Here is a 20,003-nt window from a genome sequence, read left to right on the forward strand (position 1 = left end):
GGGTAGGGAAGGGTTTAGCGAGATGTGTTATCCACGGAAAGTGATATGTGGAGACTGACAACCAAGAAGATAGCTAATATCCATAGTGGACATCACCATTACGTAGAAAAATAAAGATGGTGGTGGTGCTGTGCTAGGTTGCATATGTGTTGACATGTTCACTGTGTGCAGAGTGGAGGTGCCAAGGGACGATTTTCAAACTGTCTGCCATTAACTTCCACACAGAGATGACAACGCCTAATCAACAACTGTCTAGTGCGAGCAAACAATCCTGCAGTGACATTAATGACTGCGGTGACATTAATGCGTGCAACGAGATCCTCGGCTGACATGACAGGTGTTTTGTATACGAGGCATTTCATCTCTCCCCATAGAAAGAAGTCCAGGGGAGTGATGTCCGGCGATCTTGCTGGCCACGGCACAGGCCCATCCCTACCAATACACCGATTGTGGACAAGTCACTGAGGAAGTGATGCACATTTTGGTCGAAAAGTGGTGGTGCACCATTGTGTTGGAACCATAGTCCTTGCCTCAGTGCCAAGAGCATATCCTCCAACAGTTCAGGCAAAACATCACGAAGAAATGCATGATATGTGCTACCACACAGGTGAACATGAAAAATGTACGGCCCAATGAAATGGTCATGCACTATCCCACACCACACACTAACCGCAAACCTGTGCTGATGGTGTGCCACGAGAATTGCATGTGGATTTGCAAAATCCCAAACGTGACTGTTTTTACAATTGAACATGCCCGTTTTGGTGAACGTTGCTTCATCGGTCCACAACACCCTGTTCGCAAAATTCGGGATAGTTTCCATCTGATGCAAAAAGCATTGGCAAAACACCAAGTCTGGGCCAAAGTCCTGAGGTAAAAGGTCTTGTACCTTTTGGAGTTTGAAAGGGTACATCCCCTCTTTGGACAAGATGCATTAACATGGGAAGTGTTGTGGGCACTGGCTATAGTGCGCATACTGGTGTCAGGATGATTCCTGACAGCATTTAACACCGCATCCACAAACTAATCTGTGTGCACACTTCGTGGTCTTCCAATTTCTCGATGGGGTGGCAGCACTGATCCTGTTTCCTGAAGTCGAGTATGCACTCTTTGAAAGAAGGTGTGCAACGGCAGCCTCCTATTTGGAAATACAAATACATACAAATGCCATGCTGCATGGCTATTACTTCATGTCTCGCCATAAATGAAACGCATGTCTGCCAGCTCCTCTGCGGTCTATGCAGCCATCCCTATTGCTGGATATCTAGTGCACTGTACACGATGGGCTGTGCCTATTGATAACACCTAGCAGTGCCTATTGCAAGGTTTGCCCAATTCGCCAAGTTCACGTCCTTCCACTCATACATATTCAACCGCAAATGTGTGATGGTAACCTGATGCGTGGTGATGCTGATATCGCAGTATGTGAATCACAAATGGCGAAGTCCTTTCCTGCCATAAGAAAACTACTGTGTTAGTGCCCCTAGTGGGAAACTCCAAAGTCAAGGTCTTTCTGCATGTAGGTACACACAAATATTGACAACACAACATCGTGAACAAAAACATCGCCCGGGTCACCCATGCTAATCACTCCATAAAACCCTTCCCTAACTGATGACTTCAACAGACTCATTCGCTTCGTTTGGGAAATCCCTTGTGCATTAACTTTTCACATCTGCCATGTGCTTTGTTGAATAGAGCATGACACATTTCTTTGTGGAACGCCCTTTGCCGCAGTCATATGGTTGACCGTTGTGCCACTATTTCCTTGTAAACATAATTTTTGCACTTTTTCCCACTTCAATAAATCCGAATGGGTGTCGTTTTCGGTATTTCGTCACATGAACTTCTGTGTTTATTTTCACTCGTAGAATCACCTCCTACTCGTTGGAAACTAACTCTAGAAACACCCTGTGTGTGTGTGTGTATATATATATATATATATATATATATATATATATATATATATATATATATTGTATTCAGCTTGTCTTTCGACTTGGCAGTCAATTATAGGTGACTGTATGCACTATGCATCTCAGTGATTAGAAAATATGATGTCACATGAGCTACAAATTTTCTTCATCATGTTTCAGAGATCGAAAATGTAGGGAAAAGGGTCAAGATATGAAAAAATACCAAAATATGTAAAATAAATTAACAAATATGTAAAATGTCTAATATCCTGGCAAATATGTAAAAATATGTAACTTAAAACTTATGCAAAATCATGTGAGTTATATAATTCGTTGACATTTTCCTGTTCAAGGTATTTATCTAGAAAGGAATAGAATATGTAATTACATAAAAATCCGGGCTCTAGTGATAATTAACATCACTTGACAGCCAAATACGTTGCTTCAGAATGTGATCCATTAACCTTCAAGAAACATGACAATGTCATCTACTCATCTCTGGCAAGAATTGGAGATACAACAAAACAGCATTCAGCATTACTTACAATTTAATCAACCTTGTTCCCCATAAAGTAGTCGTCCTCTTATGCAGACACATCATTACAATTTCGTCCATGACTGGAATGAATTTTTTGGATTGGTGTGCAGTTTGAAAATTATGTATTTTTTTGTACCTCGCCAATGATGTACTGGTAGCATCATCGCCTTGTAATGAAGGCGTTCCAGATGGTTTCAGTCAGTTCAACACCTTATAGGAGATTGTTATTCCTCTATCCTCTTTAATTTAATCCAAGGGACTCAGGGGAGAGCTTTCTTGAGACAGTGTGCAAGTTACGCATCATCACAGCATAACATTTTCACAGCCTTTGAAGAAAGAAAAAGATCTTGATATCACTGACACACTATCAAGATTAACCATAATTTTATTTCCATATTTTGCTCTGGAGGACAAACTACAGCTGATTCTACCCAGAGATTTATCCACAATTTTCTCACGGGTGGAGAAAGATTTAGTTTATATTTAGCAGAGCATAAGGGTAATTTTAGAGCCAAAATGACCAAAAGTCAGGCCTCTGTGAAAAAATTTAGTTGAGCATGGGAGATGTGTGGATAAATCACTGATTCAAATATAGTTTTTTGCCAGTGGTGTGAATCATGTATGTATATTGTTTCTTTTTACGCTTGTAGTATACTGCATGTATTATATTTTTTAACTTTTCAGCTCTAACACAGAAGCAAGATAACATGGTGAAGATGCAGGAACAGCAAAAAAGAAACCTAGAATTGGAAATTGATCAGTTCACAGTCGAGGCTGTGAAGCAGAGAAACATCATTAGTGCCCTTGAGAAGGAACGAGACAAGTAAGTTCCATTTCTACACTCTGAGTATTGATTAATTGGTATATATTGATGTATTTGCTTCTCAGATTCAATGTTTCTCAAAGTACAGGAGTTTTCTAAAAGTCCTTCCCACATTTAAAGTCACTATAACTTTGTATTGAACAGACACATTCCAGTGAAAAGTTTTTACTTTACGGCAGACTTTTACCTGCCAATACTGCATGTCAGTCGTCTTCATCGGCACACCTCCAAATTGGCCTTCTCCTGAATTGACACCATCTTGAATCACATGATCGCTCGCAGTCAGGTCATCCTCTCAACATGCATTGTTGCCAGGTAAAACTTTAAAGACTGCTGTGGTGTACAAATTTGATCACTGTAAGATATTCTCTGTGCACTGTTAGTTATTTCATATAGATAGTTCTGTTGATTTTGTCAGTCGGTTTTTGGTCACCTGCCTGTCAAAATTAGGTGAGGTTGATTCAAATTCTCAATGTTGACTTTCCTATATACTTTCAGTTTGAACTCCTCCCCAGTTTTGACCATTACTGCATTTCAGCCATTTTGATATTCAACAGGATATCTTAAATGTTAAACAAAATGACTACTAGTAGCGATTTGTTCAAATCAGTACACACTGTTACAGATGCCACTGCTGACCAGATAAATTCTAATTCACATTTAGTAGTATATGCTGCATATTAGTGATTGACAAATTGTTGCTGATAGAAATAAAGTGTTAATATAAAATTTACGGATACCAAACCTTTATAATATTGCAAATATTCCTTGAAGGCAAAACTAAGCCGTATAAATTTTGTGTTTATATCCATACAAATAATAACAAAATGACAGAATTTTGTACTAAATTACAGGCAGTTTACAGTTATATCAGGCTGGTCAAATTATTGATAATTTTACTGATAACCAGTGAACCGATTTATATGTAGTAAAAATGTGCTAAATATGTAAATACATATTTAGTTATTTTCACCAAAATATGGAGTTAAATATGGATTAAAATTGTAAAAATTTACCTTTTCAATAATGTAAGACACTACTCGAGCTGTATAAAATACAGTCTCGGTATTGTAACTATTACCGTGACTGTCTTGAAGAGAAACCGGAAGCAAATCCACAAAATTTTTGCTTCTGGCGCTGCTGTGGGCTATGCCAATGCTTGAGCCTTCATGCTCTATTGTTGACAACAATTATAAATAAACAGGAATTTCAAGTGTTTTACAATAGCAAAAGAAAACAGTTGGGAGGTTTAAAATTGAAAAAAAAAAAATATTGTTCACATGACAGAAAACTTGTAATTAACGCAATTGGAGGTTATAAAAAAGGTTGTAAATTTTGTTTGTTTAAAGTCGCTTGGAACTTCCCAAGGAATTCACCCAACTCTTTTGGTCACACGAGACATGTAGTTATTGCACGAATATGGAGTATATGTTGAGAAAAATTCTGAAATACAGAAATAATATGTAAAAATGACTAAAATATGTAAAATGTGAGCCAAAACCTAATATAACATTGTTCGGAAAGTAAGTTCCATGATGCAATAAAATGAAAAATATAAATAGTAATATTACGACCTTTATAGGGGTGAGAATATATACATGGTACAACATTCACACATAATCGCCATAAGAATTCAAGCACGCATTACAGCGAGATACGAAGTTCGTTGTACCCCTATCATAGAACATTTCCGCCTGAATGGAGAACCATTGGGAAACTGCACGTTTCATTCTTCGTCAGTACCATAATGTTTTCCAGCAAGGAATGCCTTAAGGTGGAGGAACAAATGAAAATCATATGGGGCAAGATCAGGACTGTAAGGGGGGGTGTGGTAGTTTTTTCCCAATGGAAGGTCGTCAGGAGTTCCTGAGTTGCATTTGCCACATGCAGACGAGCATTGTCGTGGAGAATGACATCCCAACTGAGCATGCCACGTCGTTTGTTTTGGATTGCATGACACAGGTTTTGAAGTGTCACACAATAGGTTTCGGCATTGATGTGCTGTCCACGGTGCATATATTCCATAAGCAATACTCCATGCCTATCCCAAAACACAGTGCACATGATTTGTTTGTTCATAAGCTTCGGTATTGGTTGCGCTTTCTGCGGTGACGCGGAGTGCCTCCACTCCATGGTGCTTCGTTTCTGTTCTGGGGTTTCATGCAAAACCCATGTCTCATCTCCAGTCACAATCCGATCCAACAACTCTTCCCCCTACTCACTATACCGTTTCAAAAACTCTAATGCACTTCCCATTCTTTCCTTTTTGACATTTTCGGAGAGCTGGTGAGGGACCCAACGGTTACACAATTTGCGAAATTTCAAATTCACTGTTACAATTTCATACAGCACAGTTCTGGAGATTTGTGGAAACTCTAACAGCTCAGACAAAGTGAATTGTCTGTTCTCCCTAATCTGCTCTTCCACTAAATGAACTAAATTGGGATTCACAACAGACGGTCCACCAATTTGTTCTTCATCATGAACGCTAACCCATCCACCATGAAACTGTCTCACCCATCTTCTTACCATTGAAGCACTCATTATTCCTTCTCCATACACCTCACAAATCTGACGGTGGATCTCCCCAGCTGGAACATTACGTGCATCCAGAAAATGGATCATGGACCGCACCTCACAAGTGGCAGGAGTTTGGTTTGTCCGAAACAACAACAACAACCCACTACGGACTACTCTCCTGACCAACTTGCCTCAGACTGACGTCTGCACTTCATCAAGGTTGTGTCTACACAAGGCGCATGCGCATTCACACTGCCCTGCTTGCAGCGCCATGGTATTCATCAGTGGAACTTACTTTACAAATGACATAATATATGTACAAATATGACAACTATAAAAACTGAATTTTTCAAGTCTACATGCCATGATGCACAAAGATATACAAAATATAACTTGATTTCAGTTTCACACATAAATATGTATTTATATATAAATCCGTTCCCTACTGATCGGTGAATACCAATAGAGTACAGACTAATCTATCCCATTTTTCCCATGATCTTAATGCAGTATTTCTAAGTAATTTTTATTTTTGAAAAGAATCATTCTGCATTAACAAATGAAAATTCCATGCAGGTACATAGGTGATAAGAGCGCTCTCACAAGAAAAGTTATCGAGGCGAATGACTACATGAAAACGAAGCAAATGGAAATCATGGACAACCAGAAGAGAATTATAGACTTGGAGAACAGACTACAGCAGCAGCAAAATTTGTTTGAAGCCGTGAGAAGTGACAGAAACACTTTCAGCAAAAATCTTGTGGAAGCTCAGGTAAGTTTTTTTAAGCAAAATTTGAGTTCGGTGCAATTAACCTTCAGGAGACGAGTGGTAACTATATTTACCACCATAAGTATTCCACTTGAGGAGGAGTAGTAGCTATGTTTACGTGGCAGCAATTAACATGCCATTTCTTAAAAACTACACATCATATTTCAGTTCTATCTTTTTGTTCATTTGTATACATATGCAGGTGTGATGTACTTGAATTACAAAACAATACATCCATTGTTAGCATTATTAACAAGCTCGAATTGAAAATGTTTTTGCCTTCCCTCTAAGTATTATGGGATAGATCTTATAAAATGGGGTATAACTGTTTCACCACCACTTTTAGCTGATATAATTGATTTTTATATGTAATAATGAGAACAAGAGAGCATGTTCACAATATGCCACAATTAGGGGTCCAGCAGGAACGTCCAATTTGCAAATAATTCCTCAAAATTTCAGTTTTCTAAAATGTTGTTGCTTTTTAAAGAAAAAAATTGATCATGCTTTCCTGCATATTGGGTCCAGCCATAGGGCCGACACTAGAAATGAAATTCCAGATTTTTTTTTTCCTGCAAGCTTGCCACACTGTCACTCTTATACATTGTGATTATTTTTTTCTGCAAGAAGTATTAGTCTATTTTCAACACAACTTTGCATGGTTCTAGGAATGTACCACTGCTACATACTACATTTGTTTCATTCTGTAGTCTATTGTGGTGTCTACAATATATATATATTTATTTTAATTTCAATTTTCTTTTTCTTCTTCTTCCTTTAACTTTCATTATTGGGGATACAATGTATAAATTTCACCTTGGCTAAAAGTTGTATCATTCCGAGAGAAAAAAAAAAACTATTTTACCTTTACGACAATAAGGTCTCGAGCTACGATTTTTTTGTGCATTTCACGCCAAGATTGAAAAGTGGTTGTCTGTAAAAGGATAACATGACCTCAAAAGTTGTTTAATGGTTAAAGTCTATATTAACCACTGAAGGATCGGATCTTAACATGGAATGAAGCTGTTTTTTATAGTTAGAGAATCAGTACAAAGTAAATTGTAAACTTAACCCTACTGGAAATAATAAATTATAATGATAACGAGTATTTCCCTTATAAATTAGAACACTTACACATTAATTTATTAATCATGATTATGTAATCACTTTATTTTTAAAGTGTTACTTAAACTATTTTGTACATAATTGAATTACATTGAATTACATTTAAGAAGCTTGTCTTCCTAGGGCCCTGTTGAGAAAGCTGTGAGACAAGGGTCCAGCTGTCCTTCTGGAAAAGCCTATCGCTAATACTTGGCATGTTTTGTGACACTTTTTAGGAAAGTATAGAAAAAATACAATGTTCGTAACTCTTCAAGAAATGCAGTTACAATGCTTGCAATAAGTTGGTTTTTTTTTAAGCAGATGCTGATACAGACACACGTAACGTGACTACATCAAGAAGCAACCTGGTTTTTCTGTTGAAAATTATATTAAGTAATTTATATCTTTCACAGGATGAAATAACAGAACTGAAGCAGAAGTTGAAAGTGATGACTCATCAAATTGAGCAACTCAAAGACGAAATTGCTGCAAAAGAATCCCTGATATCTAAGGAAGAGGCTAGTGAGTAAAATATTTTTAATTGGCTGTGTTTGTGCATTAAGTCAATAAAATGTATAACGCCTGTTGGTGGCATATCGATAATGTCGTCATCAGGCACGCATTTAGAAATACGTTTCGGGATGGGGGGGGTCTGTACCAAGTGTGTCAATAATAATAATAATAATGATGTTTAAATTTAAATAACTAGTATATTAAATCAAATTAATACTAATTACAATATTATAAATATTGTAATTAGCCATGGTGGCTCAGTCGGTAATGCGTCTTACTACCATGCTAAAGGTCCCGGGTTCGATCCCCGGCCGGTTCAAATCCGGGAACTTTTCTAACGGTGGAAGCGGCCCCGGTGCCCACCCAGTGTCGAATAACATGGGTACCTGGGGGAAACCCTGCGGGGTAAAGGCGGTCAGGGGCGTGATGCTGATCACATCACCCCCACTCACGACCGGATCAAGAAAGTGTGGGGCGTTACCACCACACCCCCTATACGCCTTCATGGCATGGTGCTATGCACAGGGGAACACTTTACCTTTATCTTTTTTTAATATATTATTATTACATGAATAGGTATAAATTCGGTGTAAGAATAAAGAGATTTCAGTGCATGGTTAAGATTGGAATAATTTAAATAAAAACAAGTGGCCTGTCAATGAAATTTATGTCAATTAGATAAAGAACTGAATATTTATTGAATAACAAAAATGGTGTTAGATGCAGTTGGAGAAAAGTAAAGTTTCTGATTAATATTTTATGCATATTATTATAAGTAGGCTTTCGTATGGGGCAGGGGGTCCAGACCCCCTAAATATTTCCTTGCTGTCCTTCAAAGCCGTATGATCCCCCAATGTAAACCTTGACTTCCAATAAGTTCAGAGGAAATTAATAACCATCAATTAAAAACAAATGCTAAATGAGTATATTTTCATTATTTAACTTTAGTATTTCGTAAGACTTTTGCCTCCCCCCCTAAATCCATCCTTGCTTGTCATCTTGTAACCAAGGAATCCCAGGTTCAATGCTCGGTGGAAGCCCATGGTAGTTCAGATCCCACTTTAAACTATAGGTCCAGTCCCGATTAGACTATATGTGCATCAAGTGGACTTAAAAACTCAGATATACCAAACCAATACACATAAATGAATCTTGCATTACTTGGGAATTTTTTGTAAATATGGCGGAACCTTGGTTTCACATGCTTCAGGGGAGCAAAGTGAAAAACCTTAAAGTTAGGAAAATTTTATAACATTTTCCTTCATTGGGACCATGAAGATTGAATTAATAATGTCAGACAGTATAAAATTTGTATGTAAAGTTGGGGGTTTCACTGAAATGAATATTGAGTAGTATTGTGTGGTTCATGAAGGATCTGTTAATAACAGATCAATTCACGATTATCCCATGTTAGAAATTATTGAACTAGTTACAGTAAAATGTATATTTTTGTTATTTGGCATCTCTATTTTTGCCACTTTTGACTAATCGCATTGATGAGGATGAGTGAGAATGAAGATGAGCCTAGAATTGCATGCACTGTTGAAAACGTTTTGTGACAATAGCCATGTTAGTGGCTGAATGCCTTCGAGTGTTTGACTTCCCACTGAAAGATCTGGTGTTTGAGCCCTGGTCTGGTCTGTGAATGGGTGTAGCCTTACAAGTTTCCCTTCATTCATCATCATCGTCACGATTACCCTAAATAGGCAGAAAAGCAAGATAAAATAAGATGATCAGAATAATGTTATCCACAGTAATTCTTCGATTGCATCACTTATGGTTTTAATTTTTTGGTCACAATACTGTTTTGCCATAGCAAGAGAACTTACCACTAAAGCGAAGCGTTGGTTTTGTTAGAGGACTCGGTAGCAGCGATTTGGTGCCAAAACTGGACAGTTTACTTTCTCTTGGTAGACATAGACAAGGCTTAGCATGAAGAGGAAAAGAGTGGGAGCAACGGTCCCCCTCCCTAATTTCCGCCACTGTGTACACTCAGACAAAATTTCTACCGTTTTTGGCTTGGAATTCTTAAGGAGTTGACGAGTTACTTTTTATGTGCAAATGTTATTAATGGTGGTAAAAATGGAGAATGGTAACATTGGCCGCAATCCTCAATGCCTGAATTCTATTCTCACCCCAAGGAAAGAACCTTCCGTCTCTCTCTCTCAGAGGAGAGAGAGACAGAGAGAGAGAGAGAGAATTAATGATATACATGTGGAAACTTAAGAGGTGGGTAGGCTTTAGGCATCTGCTTTCCACCGCCTCTCTGTGGAACACAGTGGTCATCACTACTCAGAATGCAGGAAGATTAAAGATTGGGAAAGAAATGCAACTGTGTGACAATTAACTTCCTCTTACAGGTCTACAGAAGTTAGAGAGAGAAAAGGAAAACTTTCAGGTAGAACTGAAACTTATGGATGATGAAATTAAGGAAACCAAAAATAAGATATTAAGGATGCAGAACGATGAACGGAAACTTCAGAAGCTCCTCGCAGATGCTGATGAGGAACGAATGCGCCAGAAGAAAGAAATGGAGCAGGTGAGTGCTAGTGCTATCATATTAATATGATAAGATGTATAATAAATAATAATGTACAGTAAAAACTGCATATCCCGGAACCTCTATAAGAAAGAAACCTGTAAATATGGTAAAAAAGTCCCCAGAACGGACCAATTTTATACCTGAAAATGACCTGCTTAAGGTGGAAACCTCCTTAACGCGGAAATGGAACACCATTTAAAGACCAACGAGATGTTTTTATTCTCAGTAAGATGGAAATTTCTTCTTTTATTTTTTTCGCTCACAATAAAACAAAGCAATACTGTAAGTGGAACATGCCTCTGTTGCCACTCGCTTATCGGTAACATTGTTGATATGAAAGAATGCGCTACAATACTCATAGCTGTTACGATTCCTTTTCTTTCTTTCATCTCTTACCCTCTTTCTCCACCTTTCTTTGTCTATTTCTCCTCTGTTCTTTCATCATCTTTCTATTTTTCTTGTTATCTCTCTTTGTTTGTTTGTTTTTTTTCTTCACTTTTATCTCAATCTTTCTTCACCTCTCTTATGCCATCTTTCAATCTTTCTCTTTCCCTCTATGCACATCACGCTACGACGCCAGGGGTCCCGGGTTCGAAAAGATACATAAGTACGTACTGTACATTCTTACAATACTGTAAGAAGTGTACCAACATGTTGTGTAGTTACATAATTGTAATATCTGCTATGCTTATTGCGACTGTATCGCATTTTTATTCATGTACGTACATGCATTAGTACTCTACATTATACGTAATGTGAAATGTAAATCTGTCTTTCCATTATTTCCTGCAGCGCTCTATACTGTATATTTAAAGTCAACCCTGTATAAGAAGGAAAACTGTTAAGATGGAAAATTTTGCTCTGAACCATCATGTTCTGGGATAGACAATTTTTACTGTATTTCACTCTGCCAGGATGGCAAATATGGAGAGCCCAAGAACATTTCTGAGATCATCACACCCAGGAACTGAACTTGCACCAGTCACATGCTCTCTGGACCATAATGGGATAAATTCTTTGTTTCTTAATTGAAATGGGCTCATTTTTTAAGTACCATACTCTAATTTGGATTCCAGTTTCTGGGCTGCTTTGACATATTTTTTCATAGAATGTGTTACAACTTTCTGCATTTAATTGTTTGCAAATTTGCAATTTGTGTTTGTTTCCAGCAGAAAAGAGATAGTTTTGAATTAATTTAATAAGAACACCATTTGGAGGAAATAGTTTTGCAAAGTAGCAATTTGTTTCCTAAGAATAAAGCTTTGTATTTTTTATTTATTAGCATAGCTTTTGTCTAATTGCAACAATGATGATGAGTTCTGATTAGATGAAATTCATGAAGAGACACTTACTAAAAACATCCATGGTCAAGCCAGGGTTCAAACCTGGAAACTTTGGTTGTGATATCAAAAGTCAACCACTTGTTGCCGCTGAGCTGACGATAAAGCTTTTGAATTATATACTAAATATTTGATTAGTTCGCTGTTAGTGAATTTTCTATATCAGTACCCATAAAATATGCATCTCAGTTCTGACCATGTACACTATAATATCCTGTTCTGCAAAGAACTTTTTTTCTTTATTTCATCGTGCACTAGAAATACATAAGATTTTCCACTAACATTACATTTACATCTTCAGGTGCATTAAGAAATGAGGAAAATTATTTTAATTTGGCAACACATATTTTAGAATCTCAACATGCAGCAATTGTTGAAAGTGAGAAATTAATCGAATTTGAAAATTAAATTGAAATGGACTAAACTTTGAATCCATATACTGATTTCTAAAGAAATGTGAATAAAATTGACTTTGGAAATCTTTGTTATTTTGGAGCACCCACCATGCCGGAAAAAAAATGTATCTTAAATATCAAACATTCTGAAACACATGACCTGGCAACACTAGTGTTACATTCATTTCCTGTTCTTTTATTGTTTCTCAGTTTCCAAGAATATAAGATGTACGAGGGATGATTGAAAGTTTCAAACCTGACTATGAAGTGGGGGGGGAGGGGGGGCTGAAACTTGTTGTTGTTGATTTGATTTATTTTACTTTCACTTCTGCCACTTTTGGTTAATCACGAAGATGAACATGAGTGGTAATATGATGGAATTTATGAAGAGACACCACCCATGCTCAGGCCAGTTTCAAAACCTGGACCACTGGGAAACTTGATGTACGAGTGTTGTTTAATATATAATGCACAAGGTAGCAACACAACTGTGGTTTTCTAATCAGGTGGTAGTCGTCCATATTCCCTCCTAAAATTTCACTGTACAGCAGTTGGTGACTTGGTCTCATGATACCATAAAACACTTTGAGATTTCTCCTGCACTGATGCCATTTTCAGTTGCAGCAATTGCAGCGCCTCCTGTGCCAACTCAGCCTATGCCGAGAACAATGGGAAAAAAACTTTGAGTTTCTCTTTCTATTGTCACAAGCCATGCAGCTGTAACTGTAACAGTTTCTTTGTAAGGTTGCAAAGACTTTATGATCACCCTATATATATTCATATGAAAGATTAGTTTCAACCCTCCCCCCCCCCCATTTCCTCCTGCCCCTGCTTTGTGTTCAGGCTCAAAACTTTTCAGTCGCCCCTCGTATTTCCATGCAAGTTGTTTTAGACATGGCAGGATATTTACAAAATATCAGAAACCTTTCTATAAATGTATCTAGTGCTATGTACAAGGGTCGTTCAAGGTTGACCGGGACTGTTATTTCTGCAGAGGAAATAGGTAGCAGAAGAAACACCAAACTATGTCAGTTTTTCAAAGTATTCTCCGTACGCGCCGAGGCACCGTTGCCATCGTTCTGGCAGCTCCCGAATTCCTTTGGCGTAGAAAGAACTTGGTTGTTGTCGTAGCCACTGGAGGACATCGCTCCGCAGTGCTTCGTCTGTCGTGAATTTCTTCCCTCCCAGATGGTCTTTAAGGGGTGCAAACAAATGATAATCACTGGGGGCTAAATCCGGACTGTAGGGGGGATGGGGCAGAACTTCCCAGCGCATGTCGGCCAGAGTTGTTGTTGTCACATTGGCCGTGTGAGGGCGGGCATTGTCATGGAGAAGAATGACATTTCCAGACAACATCCCAGGTCTTTTCTTGCGAATGGACTTTCGTACAGCACCACTCAACAGTGTGGAGTAATACTGGGCATTAATCGTGCTCCCTTTGTCCAGAAAATCCACATGGATATCGCCCTTCATGTCCCAGAAGACACTTGCCATGATCTTTCCAGCGGACGGCTGCGTTTTGCTTTTCTTTGGGGGGCGGGGAACCTTTATGCCGCCACTCCATGCTGCGTCTTTTGGTCTCTGGGGTTGAATTGTGCAACCATGTTTCATCTTGCTTTTCTTTGGGGGGCGGGGAACCTTTATGCCGCCACTCCATGCTGCGTCTTTTGGTCTCTGGGGTTGAATTGTGCAACCATGTTTCATCACACGTGATGATGGATTGCAACAATTCATCACCTTCTGCTCGAAACCGATTCAGAAGCTGTTCACAGACCGTCCTGCGTGTCCATTTCTGATCGAATGTCAGCTGGCGGGGAACCCACCTTGCACAGATTTTGCGGAAGCGTAAGTGGTCATGAATGATTGTCTCAACACTCCCGACACTGATATTCACCTCGGCAGCAATATCCCGCACTGTTACTCGCCGGTTCTCAAGAATCATTTGCTCAACACGTGCGATATTCACTGGTGTGACTGCAGTCGGGCGAATGTGTCCATGCGCTTCATTTGTCACCAGCTCCCGTCCTTCGCGAAACTGCTCACACCATTCGTACACTCTTGTCCGCGACATCGTTTGTTCACCATACTGTGCTTGCAATCGTCTGAAAATCTCAGCTGGTTTCACTTTCTCCTTCACGAGAAATTTGATTACACACCGCTGCTCCACAGCCACAGACACACTGCTTGCCGCCATGTTCGCTGCAACTGCTGCGCATGCGTGAAATACGTCATGCCGGGCGCTAGTTACTCGCGAAGGAATACATTACGTCACCTGCACGTTTCATCATGATCCGGCTATTCATGGATTTTTTACGTACGAAAATCCCGGTCAACCTTGAACGACCCTTGCATTATTCAATTAAACAAAGTAACAATATAATGTAAGAGTTTATTATACTCAAGAAGGAAGAAAATCACTGTATCAACACATTTGTTTCCAGGTAATGAACGAACGAGACATTTTGGGAACTCAGTTGGTGAGACGTAATGACGAGCTGGCCCTGCTCTATGAAAAGATAAAGATTCTTCAGAGCACACTTTGCAAAGGGGAAGCACAATATGATCAGAGGCTTAATGACATTAGGTTGCTCCGGACAGAAATCAAGAGGCTAAGGTTGATATTCTGTTTTTGGACAGTTTTTTCTTTAAAAATTTGCTTTTAGTTTGAATTTCTTGCACATTAAATCTCACATTTGAGTGATCTTCCTGTTATTCTTATCCTAAATGTTCATAGGTATCAAAATTAAAAGGAACTATTTGCAATTGAAATCTCGGTAACGGCACAATTCCATTCCTACTTAGGTTTTTTTTTTTCTGCAGGCTGTTGTCGTGCATTGATTGTTGCTTCTTGAGGGTGTCAAATACCTGAAGAAAGACTCACAGTTGTTGCGATAGTCATGTTCCATGATGACACAGCAGGACAAGAGGACCTCGCTTGTCCACGTTATGGCCAGTCCACACACTACATTTTCAATAATGTCCTGTCTGCACAATTCAAAACTGTTCAGGCAATTCTGGTGTACCCACATAAGGGTCATTCCACGTCAAATCATCCAGGCCATGTCACCCATCATCTCCGATTTTGATTAAATTCGGTATACTATTAGAACTTTAGATGCTAATTACAAAAATGACAACTTTTTATGTTTGGCCAAGGGGTTCAGAAATTATACACGCATTAGGTTATAAATTATGGTATCTTCTCTCAGGTTTGCCGTAAAAACTTCAAGTTTGTTTTCTTTTGCTCAGGATAGTATAAGCTTTTATTTAAATAAGGTTTCAGATCAGTGTATCAATAATCATGTATTTTATGTATAGTTTCATGTATTTTTTTAGAAAAATAAATGACTAACTTCAAGAGCAAGTTTCATGCAATGTCCCCCCCCCCTTCAATTTCCCCCAAATTTTATATACAGGTAGCTCAGAGTGGGCACTGATGCTTGATGGAAAAATTGGGATGGGCAGTTCAGAGACAGGGTGATAAAAAAAATCATTTGCATTAAAAGTTAATCTTATTAAAAATGCTTATGTATTTAGCACAAAGTCTGAAGTACAATATGTTTTGAGGTATAATATTCAAAATTTCTGTTCACTATGTGTGAAGGTAAGCATAGGCGTAACCTTGCGGGGGCAAAGGGAATCATTTTCCCCCTCCAAAGTTATAGATTAATTAAAACCTACAAATAATAATTGCAGTGGAACCCCGATTTGAAGTTCCTCGATTTTACATTTTCCTGCATTTTACATTCAATCTTGGTGGTCCGAACATAGCAAATTGCTAAGAAATTTTCCTCGGTTTTACATTTTCTCGCATTTAAGATTTTTTCAGCTTGGTCCCCGGAACAACGTAAAATCGAGGTTCCACTGTATCTAAGTTAGTTTCAACTGTCTTTATTTTTTTAAAAAAAATTATAATCATCATCTCTTCATAGAGATACGTAGTATGAAGTAAGAATTAATAATACACATTTGTGCTGATTGAAGTTTTTCCAAATGGAGCTTTTCTTGCCACATACCACAGAAAATCTACTTGTGATGGGGTGGTTGTAACACTTAGAAGACTTGTATAGACATCAACAGTATCAAGTAACAAGTGCAGCAATGAAGTACCAATTCCATAGAAATAGTATTAGAGGCATAACTTTCTTATTAATCACGTAAGGTGAAATGACAACAACCCGCAGTACAATTTGTCAGCGATTGCAAAGTACTATACAACAGAACCAGGAAGATTAAGTATGCACTGTTTTGAACTTAGGCTACAGGCTATTTATAGTGTTCTGTAAGTTACTTTCTACAAGTAATCTAGTTTCAGTTACTCATTTAAAAAGTAGCTCAGTTACAGTTACTTTGAAAGTAACTGTGAGTTACTTTACAGTTACTGTGAAAGAAACTTACAGTTAACGATCATTGATTTGTGTAAAAATTACAAATTGCTGCAAATAAATGATGAAACACAGAGTCAACTTTGCTTGAACGATTTTAATTAAGAAATCATTTGTATGCTGACCATGGTATTTTGAATATGGTGTCATTGATTCCACTTCCACCTATTTCTTTCTCCTCCATTCCAAGTTCAACAAGATCCAAAGATCCACTCCTTCGACAATGACTTTTCCTAGCTCGACAGTCCACTTAAGACACTGAAGTTTTCACATACAAGTAGATATGAATTGAAGTAAGGCGTGGATGAAGTTAGCATGCAACAAAGCATAGCTTCCTTGCCAGGCCAGCAATTCCAAGAAAATCCTTTTACGTAGCATCCTCAGAAGGTACAGATATATATTTTTTTACAGTTGGGAACAGGAAATGTGAACGGCACAATTTATAGTGCATGAAATTTTGGCAATGCATAGAATACAATAGAGTAAGTATTTTTCGGTACTATCTTCATGGGCGTAACTTGAGAACTATCTTTGGGTTGAGAGAATCATAAAGTTTTCTGTCCCATAAAAATAGTGTCAAAGATTATTTGCTAAATACATTTAAAAGATCACAATAATTACTCTTTTTTTGTTTGTTCCTCAAGTGCCAGGAGGTTCACAAAATATATTTAACTTGTAGGTTTTAATTAATCTATAAATTTTGGATAGGGCAAATGATTCCCTTCCCCCCCCCCCCCCCGCAAGGTTACGCCTATGCTTACGTTCACACATAGTGAACAGAAATTTGAATATTATACCTCAAAACATATTGTACTTCAGACTTTGTGCTAAATACATAAGCATTTTTAATAAGATTAACTTTTAATGCAAATGATTTTTTTATCACCCTGTCTCTGAACCGCCCATCCCAATTTTTCCATCAAGCATCAGTGCCCACTCTGAGCTACCTGTATATAAAATTTGGAGGAAATTGAAGTGGGGGGCATTGCACGAAACTTGCTCTTGAAGTTAGTCATTTATTTTTCTAAAAAAATACATGAAACTATACATAAAATACATGATTATTGATACACTGATCTGAAACCTTATTTAAATAAAAGCTTACACTATCCTGAGCAAAAGAAATCAAACTTGAAGTTTCTACGGCAAACCTGAGAGAAGATACTATAATTTATAACCTAATGCGTGTCATTCAAAGTGGAGCCACACGGAGATTTTTAAAAACGCGTAATTTCTGAACCCCTTGACAAATCTCAAAAACGTTGTAATTTTTGTAATCAGCGTCAAAAGTTCTATAATTATACCGAATTTCATCAAAATCGGAGATGGTGGGTGACATTTTCACAAAATTCTGGATGATTTGACATGGACCCATAATGCAGTTTTCGACACTATTTTACCTACCCAGTTCCGTGGAATCCAGCATGGAGGAAGTGTTATTCAGGTCAATTTTTGCATCTTGTCTTGTGAAAAGAAGATAAATTAAATGCAATTAAACACCTTCAGGGCATGCACCATTCAAGATCATTCAACCTGAAAGGTGCCAAAGTTATGTTATGTTAATTACTTTGTCAGTTGCGTGGTAATCCTGAAAAATCATTTACAAATTTGTTTTGAAACATAGATTCATTTATTGAGGTCAGGCAATCAATCAGTTGGTCAGTCAAACAAATTATAAAATTACTGTAATGCTTTATAGTAAACGATGGTCTTCAGTCTTGAAAAAATGTAACATAAGCAACTTTTCTTGATAAAGTTTTTCTGTTTGAAACATTTTGTTTTTTTACACTACAAACTTTCAAAAACTTAATTTTCTCCTAAATATATGTAATCTTGCAATACAGACTCACAATTGCCATTAACAGATCGACTTGGAACAACTGTAAGCTAAATATGTAGTATATTACTTATCTACAAATAATCAGGTAGAAATCCACTTGCTATATCTGAAGAAGTAGCCTTTCAAGTATAATCTAGAGAATCATAAAATACACTGCTCCACAAAACTTAAGGAACACCAAGGGAGCAGAAGGAAACAAACACAAAAACAGGGTTCACCCTGTGTACTGTTTTGCAATTTTGCTGGTCATTTTCGTTGCAAGTTGCATCTGTACCTTATTGGTGTTCATAAGCCCCGATCAAGAGCATCCCAAACATGCTCGATAGGATTGATGTCCGGTGAGCATTCAGGCCACTCAATACGGGTGATGTCTTCTGTTTCCATGACAATAAATGTGCGGTGCGGGTAGCATGTATTGTCATAAACAGGAACTCTGGCCCAAATGCTCCACAAAAATTGCGAACATATGGACGCAAAATGTTGTTTTTCTCAATTTCGAATGGGGCTCATCAACCTCTCTCTGCGCACACTAGTATAGTGTGACAAAGCTTGAATAAACTTGGGATGATGATGTGCAGAACATATATTTTATTGTAATGTTATTCTCAATATTTACAATATTCTCTAATACTCTACTTTCTCTCATAATCCCTTGGTGTGGAGCAGTGTAGTTGCTGCGCTGAAGAACAGCTAGTAACATGTGTAGGTGCATGAATGACAGCACATATGGCAAACAATGTACTGTAATGTAAAGTTTACAAGTACAATGGACTCTTTTTAATTCGAACTCCAAGGAGACACTAAAAAACTTCAAATTATCCAAAATTCGAATTAACGAAACCATAACACCATTAAAGATGATTCCAAGTGGAATAAACTTCTGTTCGAATTACTGAGTAATTCGAATTATCGAAGTTCAAATTAAAAGGATTCCACTGTGTGTTATAATGTAAATAAATAGATACATTACTTACGTGAAATTTAGAAAATTTCGCACTTCCGCATTGCACAATTTAATGGTAAAATCCTATTATTATTAAGCGGTACCATCTCCGCTTCAAACGCCGTACCCTTTTGTGAATGAAGACAGTGGATCTTCGAAATTAATAGGATTTAACCATTAAATTGTGCAATGCGGAAGTGCAAAATTTTCTAAATTTCACGTAAGTAATTTTAAACCACGTTTGCTGCAACCATCATAAATAGATACATGTTGTAATAAATATCATATATATGTAGGAGTAATATGTACTATGTAATATAATCTAGGGTTATGGGAAAGTCTCGGATACCCTGTAGAAAGAACAACTGAATTTGA

The 20,003-nt window shown here is 37.7% G+C and overlaps 1 protein-coding gene across 1 annotated transcript in view; it reads left to right on the plus strand.

The window, feature by feature from the left end:
• LOC146003122 (cilia- and flagella-associated protein 58-like) overlaps window positions 1–20,003 on the plus strand; it is a 65,985-nt gene that overhangs the window by 26,911 nt on the left and 19,071 nt on the right. The window contains exons 9-13 of the mRNA XM_083141299.1: window positions 3,139–3,277; window positions 6,374–6,569; window positions 8,084–8,192; window positions 10,544–10,722; window positions 14,902–15,074. Coding sequence (XP_082997425.1) covers window positions 3,139–3,277; window positions 6,374–6,569; window positions 8,084–8,192; window positions 10,544–10,722; window positions 14,902–15,074 — 796 coding nt within the window. The remainder of the gene's footprint in view (window positions 1–3,138; window positions 3,278–6,373; window positions 6,570–8,083; window positions 8,193–10,543; window positions 10,723–14,901; window positions 15,075–20,003) is intronic.

Source organism: Lepisma saccharinum, chromosome 19 (genome assembly GCF_977018435.1).
Source record: "Lepisma saccharinum chromosome 19, izLepSacc3.1, whole genome shotgun sequence".
NCBI lineage: Eukaryota > Metazoa > Arthropoda > Insecta > Zygentoma > Lepismatidae > Lepisma > Lepisma saccharinum.